Here is a 14,143-nt window from a genome sequence, read left to right on the forward strand (position 1 = left end):
CCAGACCTAGAACTTCATAGAATCCATAGGACTGTCTTCCTTCCATCTGTTTTGCTGCCAAAGGAACCATGCTAGATTATCTAGTTATCTAAAGCACTTTAATAGCATTATAATGGCATGTATGTGCCCCTGAAAGTTCAAATTAAGGCAGCTGGATAAGTAAAAAAATGTATCACAGTTGTGTGGCAGGCAAGCACTTTTTTTGTGGAGACACACTACTTCTGCTGAATCAAAACATGTTCTCCTGACTCCCAGCATTTGGGTGGAGCTCTTCTTCTAGTCATTCTCACATAATTGTCTGGTGACAGCGGAGCTGCACTGTCAAGCCAGACCTTAAAAGGTACATTCCTTCATTATAGCAGGGTGCCTGTGTATGTGCCAAAGTGCATTTAGCAGTGATAAATGACACTATCAGGTCAAAGACGAGAGATCATCAAGTGCAAAGGCTAAGTTTAAGTTATTCACCCGGAGGTCTCATCATTTCCCGGACTTCACATTGACAGAGTCGCCTTTGCCAGTCATTTGCATCCATCGCAGTCATGGCATCTCCAACTCGCGTGACAGTCCAGTCGCTGAGCAATATTTCTGCGGTACATTCTATGACTCACATAGCTCAGGCCCACTTCAACGCTAGGTAAAGCCACAGAGCGCGAGGCTCAGAATGAAACTGCACCGAGAAACCTTTGTGATGCTTTACCACCGGGAGGAGTTAACCACCACCCGCACCACATCCTTCCCTCAGCTTTATATCTGAGAACATCTGCCGCCCCGAGGGCAGACGAGAACTCCGGAAGAATGCGTCTTTCATTCACCATCGCTGCTTCTGCAGCCCTCCTATTTCTCATCCTTCCTGGAGGTGAGTATTTCTCGATATCACACAAGCACGCACGAACGCAGTCTGTTACACACACATGTGGGCACTGCGCCCATTGGAACGCATGCATACTCACGATGCCCACACATATGTACCCATATACACTCACAAACGCATACACACAAACCATACGCACAACCATTCTGACCCACACCCACGTGTGCACACATACTTTCCGACGGACATACACAGACGCATGCACACACACATAGTCACACACACACTCTGCTAGAATATAAAAGCACTGACCGACTATAATGTTTTTATTAAAATCTCGCGAAGTTTATGTTTTCACAATTTAGCACACTGATTGATACATGTTGTAATATCACTCTGCACGGAGTAAATCTTAGAGTGTCTAATCTGTGTACTGGGGAAGACTTGAAGGTTGTATTGGTGGTGGGCCTGTACTGGCAATTCCGTTTTTGCACCAAAAAAAACCAAAAAAACAATAATGTCTCAGAACTATATAAATACCTTAAAATCATGTTTAATGGTGCAATGGCGAGCATTCCTAATTCGTTACGAATGTTATATGGAAGATACTAAAAATGTTTTGTGCTTCTCTCAAAAACATCTTTACTTTGATTTTAATACCTGTTATCTATATTTTTAAGTGTTCCAATTTGCACCAATTTTCTTCTCAAAACCCGCTGAAAATGTTGTATGAAATGCTCGACAATGAGTTATGAAATGCACAGTGAAAAGTCCAGAACGATACAGTCTGACTATGAATCTCTACACATTTTCTTTAGAGGGACTGTTCATACACTATTGAATTTTCTTGTATGTAATATTTTAATGGTTTGTTCAATTTGTACATGATCAGTTAACGCCTGTTAATGTAATTTTGTGTTCTTAATGCTACAGATGAGCATTTAGTTCTGTGAATGCACATTCACTGATATAAATTGCATGTGCTCCTACAATTGTCATTTGCAAGTAATAGTGTACTTTGTTAAAGCGTACAGTGCATTGAGCAAGTTCAGTGTGTTCCTGAGAGTTAATTAAGTGGACTTTGCATCAACTTCTTTATGTAAAACTAAATCTGAAACCAATGAGCAGGCGAACTTTATGAAATTTGATGCGAAAGATTATTACAAACTTGCGTCTATGAAACCCCTGAGCAATGTGCAGCAAATGTCACGTCTAAGAAAATGAACATCCTACGAAGTTCTTCAAACCTGCTGGCAGATTCCAACTGTTAGAGCCATAATAGATTTTGAATCCCCTCTAGATACTGCAACTTAACCTTAGCTACTGCACTGAAATAATAATTATCTGTAGGTAAGAGGACTGGGCGTATCACGGAGCTGTATATTTCGGTCCTACAATACCAAAGGAGGGTGAGGATGTTCTGTTAGCAAGATGATCAACCATTAGCCTGAGTAGTCTGTAAATGTCACCAGCACCCCAAAACCTTTTAGGTCTGTATTATTACTATTTTCTAAATAGATGAATATTTTAATTGAAAGCAGTGCTACATAATATTGTGTACGTTGTAGTGTAGCACTACTTTCTAAGGATTCTTGGTGGTTGACATCCGTTATTCACACAAAGAATATCATTCATGAGTATTACACCTTTCCTATGAAATTAGGTTTTGAAACCACTTCTGAAAGAATATCACGGTTATGATTCAAAACCTGATTTTGGTTTTAGACAGTCAAAGTTCTGTAATATACCTGAAACACACACTATGGGCCTGATTCTAACTTTGGAGGACGGTGTTAAACCGTCCCAAAAGTGGCGGATATACCACCTACCGTATTACGAGTTCCATAGGATATAATGGACTCGTAATACGGTAGGTGGTGTATCCGCCACTTTTGGGACGGTTTAACACCGTCCTCCAAAGTTAGAATCAGGCCCTATGTCTCTAATCCTGCACTTCAGAAGTGGCCATATGCGATACCCCTGCTAACAGTAAGAGCAGAACATGACTGTTCCCCTTTGGCACTGCCCACTGGGCAAAGAGCATTAGCTGCATCCTTGTCTTGTGTCCCGGGATCATTCTCTCAATACATGTTGGCATGACCTGAAGACATGCCCAGCAAGCACAGATATGACTTGTATCCATGGACATTCTTGGTACACTTTCTTAGAGTACACAATGGGCATCGGGAATTTCCAGAGAACATGCCATTCCCCAGAACCCCTCCATGGTGATGTTGTAGTGTAAATATGTCACATGAACACACAGAATATGTATTCACCAGAACTAACTTCACCAAAGCTACATGATTTGAATTTTTAGAAATATCATAGTTGGACTACATTTCTTGATTTCTTAAACAGTGGATCTTCCTGAACCTATGCTCTCCCTCATGCCTCTTCATGGCTCGTCTATGCTTCTTCGTGGCCCCTTAATAATACAGAATGCCAGATTCAAAACCTCAAAATAGAGACCATGATCTGTTTATTGGTTGCATACAATAATGTATGCTAATCAAGTGATCTCACTGCACAATGGGTTTCATGTTATGCTGGTTGTTGGCAAATAACTATCAGCACTAAAGCATATATGATTAAGACTATCGTGGGAGTCACCTTACATATGTTTTCAAGAAAGCATTATAAACAATATCTGGATGGAGTGTACAGACCGGAAGTACTAATATCTTAAAGTCTCCAAAGTGAATTTTAGGACTGAAGACTGCATTTGAGAAGCCCTCGATGGTCCCAGACTAAGTCCTCTTATCACAGTTCACCCCAGGCTCTGCATAGATACCTTTTTCACAGGTTGACAATTTCATTGCAGCAGCCTGTAAAATATTTGGGCCCCTATTTATGGATGGTTAGCATCACTTTAGTGCTGTTTATTTTCGCAGTAAACTAAAATGGAGCTAACCTAACCCCAAATTTATATTTTGATGCTAAACCCATCTAGCAGCAAAATATAGGAGTTAGCGCCATGTTTGGAATGCGCAAAGCCACCTTATGTCAATGATATACAAGGTAGGCATTCCCGTCCTAAACATGACGCTAACCCCCTCGTGCCATATTTACCACCCGGCGCACAACCGACTTGCAAGGAGGTGGCGGACCCAAATAATGGTGCTAAGCCCGCTTAGCGCCATTATTTAACACCTGGGTCAGACCAGGCATTAAGGTCCAGATAGTCCCAATTCCATGGTGAAACACCATGGAATGGGCACAAAGATGCCCATCCAACCCCCAGAAACACCACCACCCACACCACAGAGACACTACTGGTGGAGGGAGCCCTTCCCAGGTAAGTATTTTTTCAAATCTATGGTGTGCCACAGGGAGCCCCTTACATGGGGCCCCCTGAGTGGCACAGGGTATTTTGAGCTTGCCCAGGGGACACTGGTCCCCTGTGGTGGGCATTGGAGTGGTGGGAATAACTCCTGTCTAAACATACACAGGAGTAATTTCTTGGCTGCTTGTGCATCAGAAAATGATGCTAGGCCAATTAGCTGTAGAAATAAAGCCGCTAACCAGCCTAGCACCATTTCTGGCCCGCTAGCGTCATTTCCCTTAACGACATCCCCCCGGCTAGCGTCTTTCTTAGGCGCTAGCCATTTCTTAGCACCATTGTGCGTCATTACATAAATATGGCTCACTGATGACTTTAAGGAATGGCTTTGGCCGGCGATAAGAAAAACGACACACAACTGCATTAGCACAGCTGTGCGCTACTTGTTTTATAAATATTGGTATTAGTTTGGTAGATTATGTTTGTGAAGATTGCTGCTGATGTTTAACCATGTTTTTCTGAGTGGTGCTTTCCACAGATTCATGCATGGAAATAATTGGTGGGACTGAAGTGGCTGCACATTCTAGACCTTACATGGCTCTGATAAGAGACAACGGATTCCTCAGATGTGGAGGAACATTGATCAAAGATGATTGGGTCTTAACAGCAGCTCACTGCAATATGTAAGTACTTTAATTACAAAACGAAAAGTTGCAGCACAGTGGAAAGATATGAAAGCAAAAAATGTACTTCGGAGTTTTTCTACAAAAAGTGGAGTGGGGGTAAATATTTTTCTGTCCTGGCTTATAGCACATTATACATTGTGTAGCATATGCCTAGAAGCTCAGCTGAACCAGCACCTTCCCATTAAAGAGGCATACACATACAGGCAGAAAGTATGAATACACATACAGGCAGAAAGTATGTTCTAACTTAACAAGGTGACCTCGATTCACCAAAATGCCAGTAGCAGAAGTGACAGCATGTGCCCTTTCACTCCTGATGACATCACATGATGTTACATCACAAATGTCATTCCTCCTTGTTACCAGAGGCAGTGATGTCACATGACCTTGCACTTGCAGACACTCAAAATAAATTACGAGTGCAAGATTAATGAAATCACTGGAACGTTTTGAAAGCTCATAAAACTGTTTTTTAGTTTTCACTCAGCCAATCTTTATTTTGGCTATGTAACCATAAAAGCACATATAAAAAACATCACATCAATACATAAAATAGAAATCAATACTCAATCAATCAGATAGAGATAATGGCCCTCATTCTGACCTTGGCGGGCGGCGGAGGCCGCCCGCCAAAGTCCCGCCGTCAGGTTACCGTTCCGCGGTCGAAAGACCGCGGCGGTAATTCTGACTTTCCCGCTGGGCTGGCGGGCGGTCTCCTTCAGACCGCCAGCCAGCCCAGCGGGAAAGAGGCTTCCACGATGAAGCCGGCTCGGAATCGAGCCGGCGGAGTGGAAGCTGTGCGACGGGTGCAGTTGCACCCGTCGCGTATTTCACTGTCTGCGCAGCAGACAGTGAAATACATGTAGGGGCCCTCTTACGGGGGCCCCTGCAATGCCCATGCCAGTGGCATGGGCACTGCAGGGGCCCCCAGGGGCCCCGCGACCCCCCCTACCGCCATCCGGATCTCGGCGGTCCGACCGCCGGGATCTGGATGGCGGTAGGGGGGGTCAGAATCCCCGCGGCGGTGCAGCAAGCTGCGCCGCCGCGGAGGATTCAATGGGGCCGCGGTACACTGGCGGGACCCCGCCAGTGGTGCCGGTCCGACCGCGGCTTTACCGCCGCGGTCGGAATCCCCATTGGAGCACCGCCGGCTTGTCGGCGGTGCTCCCGCGGTCCTCCGCCCTGGCGGTCAAAGACCGCCAGGGTCAGAATGAGGGCCAATATCCTTAGAATTGATCTTTAAACATTTCCAATTAATTAAAAACAATTACAAAACTGGAGAGGTTCATGATAGACCTATAAAGAACTTGATTGGTATCCCTGCTTATTGATGTGTTGGAGTCCTGGAGCAATGATATAATGCATTGTACAGTTTAAATGCAGTTTTCCTAGAGAGATACTCAATTTCTGTCTAACTCTCCACATAGATGCCAGAAACCGAGAGTCTACAAAGACAATAAGTTGTCTTGTATAAGATTTCATAATTCCTAATGCCCCTCTATGCTACCTAAAACCCAATTTGTGACATAGAGGCACAATTATCCATTTGTTCCTACAGTTGATATAAGCTGGGCAAACAAATATGATGTGTTCAAGCATTTCTTTGGTCTCTCTACAATAGGGACACTACCAGTTCACCACGTCAGGGTCCTATACCCATTTAGCAGTAAAGGAGTGGAGTTGCAGCGTTCCATAACGAAATTGTAGATAAAGCCTCTTAGCCACCAAAGGTTCAATCTCATCCAGGAAGGCATCTTCCGCAAAGTCGTCCTTTTGTGCAAGAAAAGCATCCACTATAGTACTTAGATTAGACTGCCCATGCGTTATTCCCATTTTATGTTGCCAATAATTAGACCTGATGGATATCTTAGAGGTCACACTGGCCACCCCTGGAGTGTCCCATAAACTCTTGTTCCCAATCATTTTGAGGGTAAATTTTATATAATTAATCCAGGGCATTTTACATGACCCTGGAGAAGGTAGAACTTCTTCTAGAGCAACACAAAAGGATGATGGACGGAGTGTTGAAACTTTTCAAACACTCACCCCAGTCACAGATCTGGGTTTAATCCATCGTTCTTTTGCTCACCATGCCACCCCAGTTTGGACCCAGCCATATGCAAATCAGTCTTGACCCTGTTCCCATGGGAGAAGTCCAGCCCCAACTACCAGGCCAGGTCCTCTCTGGACCGGAAACAAGCATCCTGGGACCAGTTTCAGGGTATCACCCTTCATTAGCCAGGCTAGCTGAATCCAGTGGCACAGCGAGCAAGGGACCCACATCTGCACATACCCATACTTAGGGAAACTTTAGCAACACAAAAGGATGATGGATGAAGTGTTGAAACTTTTCAAACACTCACCCCCCAGTCACAGATCTGTGTTTAATCCATCATTTTTTTGCTCACCATGCCACCCCAGTTTGAACCCAGCCATATGCAATTCAGTCTTGACCCTGTTCCCCATGAGAACAGTCCAGCCCTATCTGCCATGTCAGGTCCTCCCTGGATCAGAAACAAGCATTCTGATAATATTTTCTTAAGCCACTCTGGTAGGTTGAATACAAGGTATATTTTGCTGTTTTATGGCATCAGCAGATACTACCCTGGCATCTCCACATTATTTATTATACCAGGAGGGGGACTTTTTTCTCCACACTACTCGCTTATTCTCCACATAAAAGTGGTTCCTTATTCTTAGGAATACCAGGTTGTGTGCATCACACACCTTGTTCAGAGTCTCCCGTTGGTTCAGTGACAGATCCAGGAATAACATGCTCCCCATACAATCAGCCACCAGCTTGTATACGTCCCCCACTGACTCCTTATATTGCATCATGGCAATCCATTTAACTCTGCAACGGTTATTAGTCATTCTATTAAGCTGGTACTATGTATGTGATTAAATGTATGATTTCAATCCCTATCAGAAATTGTCCTACCATTGCAAGCTCATAAGCCCTGGTTAAAAGGGGATGCATTTAATTGGACAGCTAAGGGAGACCATTTCTTAATAGGGGGAATTGTTAGCCCTGCAAATTGACCATGCTCTATCTTCCTGAATTATGAGGGCCTCACCATTAGAGTCCAGTGGTTCGTATTGAAATTTGAGGTTCCCTCCCCCGCAATTTTTACTACCCCAACCGGTAATATAGTCAAATGGTTGTTCAATAATTCTATAACCAAGGGCTCTGTTTTGTGTCCCACTGGTCTACAATACACATTATATATATATTATAGACTACATTCGATGGAAAGGTCAGGCTAATGCATGGTATATCAGGGAGCCCATCCTGATCTCCTTAATTACACAGGTGAAAGTGGTTTTGGCCCAGACCATTAGCCCTCTAGATGGCCTGTCCTTCCGTTTAGTAACAGCTTCCTGGCTAAAATTAACAAAGCATGCACGACAGAAGGGTTTCAGTGACCATGTCTTTTGGAAGAGACAAAAATCATGTTTACCAATAAATTGGCACCATTCCAGATAGGTTAGTTTTAAGGATAACCCCACTGTGTTCCATGGTAGTATCTTGGTGGTGGTCCCCAGATGAAACTGGACTGATGTTCATCTTGGGCAAGGTTGATGGAAGATTATTATTTCTAGTCCCTGCTTTAGGTAATTCTTGGTTAGTAACAACTTCATGCCTGCTCAAAGGTGTCTGAGACCGGCATGTATAATCATGGCATGGCCTATAATTACAATGCAAGGGGTTAGCCTGCTATCCCCTCCCACAGCCCCTTTGATTAGCACCAAATTAGCACAGCTCCTTTGTCACTCCCCATTTTATTAATATGTAGGTAAGCAGCCTGGGTGGCATTCAGGAGCCAGTCCACACCTGCTAAGATGTCAAAACGATTTGAGTTTGGAACTGATAAACTACTATGTTTGCAAAAAGAGATGGAGTTTACACAATCATACATTGGTGGATCACAAACATCTAATGGCTGTTGTTTTGGAGCCATTTGGGACAGGAGGCCTGCTTTATAGAAATAAACTAATGCCAATGGAACAATATTACTTCTAGCTGCCGGTCTACTCAGATGCCCAAATACCAGCTTCTGCACCAATAGGGGGATCTAAAGTTGATAATGACACAATCACCACATCTATCCACTGGCCCCGTTCCAATCCAAACCACCCTACAATTTAGTAAAATAAATCCCTTTGTCATGCAAGCCAGTCCAGAATTTTATTAAAAGGTTCTCTGTGTGTTTCTCTCTGATCCATATGTAAGGGAGGGGCTCCGTTGAATATCTCCACATAGGGGCATGAGGCTGGAGGGAGATTCACCAAAGTTGGCTGAGATTTCAAAAAGATCCATTTCCCCAAATCTTGCCAATGTAGGGACTTCACACGAGTTTGGCCCCTTAGGGTGGTGCAAAAGTTTCACCTGGTGGAAGGAGGGAAGGTCAGAAAGACAGGTGGAGGTGTTTTTACTCATTATTCTTGATATAGGAGTCTAGACAGTGGCTTTTTGGTAAGGGCCTCACAGCTGCCATGAACCCTACTCTGCTGGAAGAACTAACTTGGCCAATCTCCTGGCCCTGGGTTGCCTGGAAGGCCAAACATGATACCTGTAAAATCAGGCCCTGCAGCTGCTTGATAGTAGTCAGTTCACACTTGATTGCTTTCAGACGGACACAAAAGGGTGTGAACTCTGCTGAAGAAGGTTCCTTGACTTTAATGGTGCAGTCTTCCAGTAACTGTGATATTCAGGGAGGTGTAAGCACAGGTACGCTCTCTATTGGCAACAAATACATCTGTACCTGAATAGAGGGCAGGAGTTTAGAGCAGGTTTGGCAGGCAACCTCTATTGATTTGTTTTGAGCTGCCTGCCTTGGGCATTTAACATTCACAGTTAGATAAGGACTTTTATAGATCAAATCTGTTTATTGACTTTTCAATTAAAGAACATCGCACACGCAATACATCAAGGTATTAACATTAGATTCATAGACAGCTTTCTTCAGAATATTACTTTGTTTCCCCACAGCTGGCTGACAATGCAAGAATCAAAGAATCAAACAATCCCAGGCTCCTTTACAATATGGTCCTGATCCTATGAATACTTCTCCCTAAGGGGTTGTTCCCATCCACTCAGTTCAAATTAAGAACCCTCAAATAAGTCGGACATGTCAGTTCTGAAAACTCCCCAGATAGAATTCGTAAGTACGGTTGCCAAAGTTCTTTAAAGTCCCCGCTCCGGTGCAAAGAGGCCAGGGTGAGCTTTTCCATAGCGAGGATAAACCATAGTTTGTGTAGCCAAGAAACTGTTGTTGGTATTTGTTCAGTCCCCCACACAGATAGCAACAGCTGTATTGCAGCATTTAAAGCTAAGGCCATTTGCCGTCCCTTAAGTGATCTCAAGGGAAAAGTGAGAAGGTTGGGAAGGCCCAACAAGATATACGCAGGGAATCTAGGGATCTGAGTGTCAAAAGCCATGTCAACAGCATCTATTATCTTCTTCCAGCAGCGATGTAATTTGGGAAAGTGCCATAGTAAATGCACAAGCGACCCCCCTCCCCCACACCCCCTCCTGCAAAGACCAGATTTATCGTGATCCCAAGCATGGATCCTCGCTGGGGTGTAATACCAGGAGGAGGCCACTTTGTAGGCTGTCTCTGTGCCTGCTGCATTGTAAGCTGTATGGTGTGCCCTGTAAAAAATACTCTCTCACTCATCTTCCGATAACTCTCTCTCCAGTTCCCTCTCCCATCTCAATTGACCCTTAGTCTTGGGCGAGCGGGCCTCCCCACGCAAGAGAGCATAAAGCTCAGAGACCAAGCGCTTATCACCCTTTTTCATTAAAATCCATTTTTCAAACGGTGTTAACGGCCTGTCTATTAATATCCTATTGGCTGGAAGCAGGGCCCAGTGTCGTATTTGGTAGTACATCATCCTGTCCGCTTCAGTTAGGCCATATGTCTCCCTCAGCTGATCAAAGGGGATGACCCCCTGCTCATCGAATAAATATCCCACCCTTTTAAAGCCCCCCTCATACCATCGACGTAATGCCTCAGCCTGTAGGCCCGGGCCAAATCAGGGTTCGCGCCCAGAGGAGTCATTGGGGACGGGAAGGTCGTCAAACCCAGCCTGCCGGCCACCCGATCCCAAACCCTCATCGAGACCTCAGTGACCGGGGATACATACAACCTCGCGCTCTGTGACAGCGCCTAAGCCAGGGCTCTTTCCATATGTGAGAGCCAGCCACTGCCTGGTCCATGAAACACCAGTGCTTCTCAGAAGACGGTCGGCTCCACTCCAAGAGGAAACGCAATTGTGCTGCTTGGAAGTATCGAAGAAGCAGGGGACCGCCAACCCACCCTCCTGCTTAGGGCGATACAGCACCTGTTGCGGTAGCTGCGCCGCCTTCCCTTCCCATATAAATCTTAGAACCGCAGTTTGGAGGTTCGCTATCATTCGCGGCGGGGGCTCCAGCGGAAGCGCCTGAAACAGATACAGTATACGTGGTAGGATGGTCATCTTTACCGCCGCCACCCTGCCCAGCCAAGACAGTTTGAGCCTCTCCCATATCTATAAATCGCACTGAACTTCCCGGATTAGTTTCGCGTAGTTCAATGATGCCGTGCGGGCGACTGTAGAGCCCAGTTCGATCCCCAAGTACGGAAGCCCCGAGGAAGACCATATATAATGGAATCGAGCCTTCAGATCTCTTTCATGTTCAGCACTAATAAACTTGCCCATAGCCTGCGATTTTAGCATGTTCATCCGGAATCCAGAGGCCCGCCCAAATTCCTCTAGTTCACCCATTAGTGCCGGCAATGAGGTTATAGGTTCCGCTAAAGTAAGGATGGCGTCGTCCGCATATAACGATATGAGATGCTCATCCCCCCCCAAACTTCATGCCTGTAATCTGAGGGTTGTCCCAGAGCCTCTGCGCCATAGGCTTCATGTATAGCACGAACAAGAGGGGCAAAAGTGGGAACCCCTGCCTGGTCCTTCTTTGGACAGCAAATGGTAAAGAGAGCGTCCCATTAACTCGAACCGCCGCCCGAGGCGCCTGATAAATGCAGCGAATCCATGCAATGAAACCCGGGCCCAGCCAAAGCGTTCTAGCACCTTAAACAGGTAAGGCCAGTAAACCTTATTGAACGCTTTTTCAGCATCGATATATAAGAAGAGCGATTCCCTACGAGAGCATTCGGTTTTATCCAATAGATGGAGCAGTCGCTTGGTGTTGTCACTACACTGCCTATGCAGTATAAATCCCTCTTGGTCGGGATCCACAAGCCCCGGCATATAGTAATTGAGACGGTGTGCCAAAATGCCAGTAAATAATTTGGCATCAATATTCAGGAGGGAGATCGGCCTGTATGAGGCGCATTCCTCGGGGTTCTTCCCCGGTTTCGGGATAACTACGATAGTGGCCTCTAACATGCTAGGCGTGAGGGAGCCCATTTGACGAAAGGAGTTAAAGAGCCGCACTAGAACGGGTACAAGTTCCATACAGAAGGATTTATAAAAAAGCGCAGAGAAACCATCAGGGCCAGGTGACTTCCTGACCTGCAGCCGTGCAATTGCTGATATGACCTCCTCTGCCCTTATAGGTTGATCTAACGAGGCTTGCTCCCTTACAGTCAAGGGAGTAATTGTTATACGCTCTAAGAAGGATTCCAGGCTTGAAGTGTCGCGCTCCTCGGCCCCATATAGACCTCGATAGAATTCCGCAAAAGCCTCCGCTATTTGGTCACTCGTACGTGCTTCTGCTCCAGAGGGAGAGCGAACCATTTTTATCATCTACGCCGCTCGCTGTGCTCTCAACCTATGTGCAAGGAGCCTCCCGCACGTATTACTTCCTGCATAGTACTTTTGTTTAAGGCGGACTACCGCGTACTCTGCCCTGTCCCAATCCAACCTCCTCAGCTGCTTCTTCACTTTCTCAAGCTCTCGCCATATTCTAGGAGCGCCGGTGTGCTTATGTGAACGCTCCAAAACCCTCACTCGCTGCTTCAAGTCCTCCCTGAGTTGACTTCTTGCCTTATTATCCCTAGCAGAAAGTGACATCACCTTGCCCCTCAGGACAGCCTTCAGTGCCTCCCACAGCGTTGCAATGCTTATTGTCCCATCATCGTTAAAGCTGAGGTAATCTATTATTGCCCTTCGGATCGCCTCTAACGTTGCAGCGTTCTGAAGCATCGAATCCCTAAAACACCACCCCGATGTCCCTACCCGCTCCATGCTCATATGAATCTCAACTGTAACCGGGGTGTGATCTGGCAAGGCTCGCGGCTCAATCGCTGAATCCCTAACCCGGGGGAGAAGCTCCTGTGTTGCTAGAAAAAGGTCCAACCTAGCATATGTTTTAGTTGCTGCTGAGTAAAAGGAATAGTCCCTTAATGTGGGGTGCAAATTCCTCCACACATCCACCAGGCCGCACTCACTCAGCCACTGTCGGGAGCATCCAAGAAAGACCCCGTCTGCCCATATCGATGGCCTGAATGATCCAGGTCCCTATCCATCACCAAATTAAAGTCACCCCCCAATAGGATAGCCCCGTCAGGGGATTGGAGCAGCGGAGTCAAAGCCTGTCTTAGGAAGATTTCCTGCTGGGAGTTAGGTGCATATAGAGAAGCAATCGTGAATGAAAAACCCCCCAGTCTAAACCTCATGGCTATAAGCCTCCCTGGAACCTCATGCAATTTTGATATCACTTCCCCACGGAAAGAGCGTGATAGAAGTATCGCCACCCCTGCATGCTTTGATGGTAGCGAAGACCAGAACTGCCTGGGGAACCACTTAGAGCGCATACGATAAGTATCTTTGAAGACAAGGTGCATCTCTTGCAAGAGGCATATATGACTCCCCGATCTCTCTAATGCGGACAGGATGTCTACCCTCTTGGTAGGGTTATTAAGCCCCCGGACATTTAAGCTTATACATTTAATGATCATATCCTATACTGGGGGAACAAGCAAAGAGGAAGGGAGCACAACAGAGGGCCACCTCCCACATAAGGACCCAGACCGCCTAGAGCCAGTATCGTAGGGAAACACACCAACAACCAACTAATATGCACAACAGGTGCATAGAACACAAATGTCCTTGATCGTCCATCTTCGCGAGGTGAAGTCTCCACGGGGCAGTATATCCAACCATGTAAAAAACGAGGTCCAATGCCCCGCCGCCCCAACCCACTCAACGATTAACCTGCTGGTAGTAACAAGACCAGAAGCAGTCCTGGGCACCCCCGGCTGCCCTCCCTAGGCCGAAGTTCCTGCTGCCACACTGTTCAAAACAGATTCTCTCTCTGACCTCAGCTCCGAGGCCGTTGGGCGTTGCGTCTTCCTTCTTTTCTCTTTCCTCCGCCAACGGGGAGGACCCCCCCGCTGGCAGGATCGCCTC

General features: G+C 46.0%; 1 protein-coding gene across 1 annotated transcript in view; it reads left to right on the forward strand.

Moving 5' to 3' along the window:
- Positions 1-759: 759 nt before the first annotated feature.
- Positions 760-14,143, forward strand: part of LOC138283846 (granzyme A-like) — a 119,013-nt gene continuing 105,629 nt past the window's right edge. Inside the window, exons 1-2 of the mRNA XM_069221988.1 lie at positions 760-856; positions 4,633-4,777. Coding sequence (XP_069078089.1) covers positions 796-856; positions 4,633-4,777 — 206 coding nt within the window. The 5' untranslated portion in view covers positions 760-795. The remainder of the gene's footprint in view (positions 857-4,632; positions 4,778-14,143) is intronic.

The sequence above is a fragment of the Pleurodeles waltl genome, chromosome 1_1 (assembly GCF_031143425.1).
Source record: "Pleurodeles waltl isolate 20211129_DDA chromosome 1_1, aPleWal1.hap1.20221129, whole genome shotgun sequence".
Lineage (NCBI taxonomy): Eukaryota > Metazoa > Chordata > Amphibia > Caudata > Salamandridae > Pleurodeles > Pleurodeles waltl.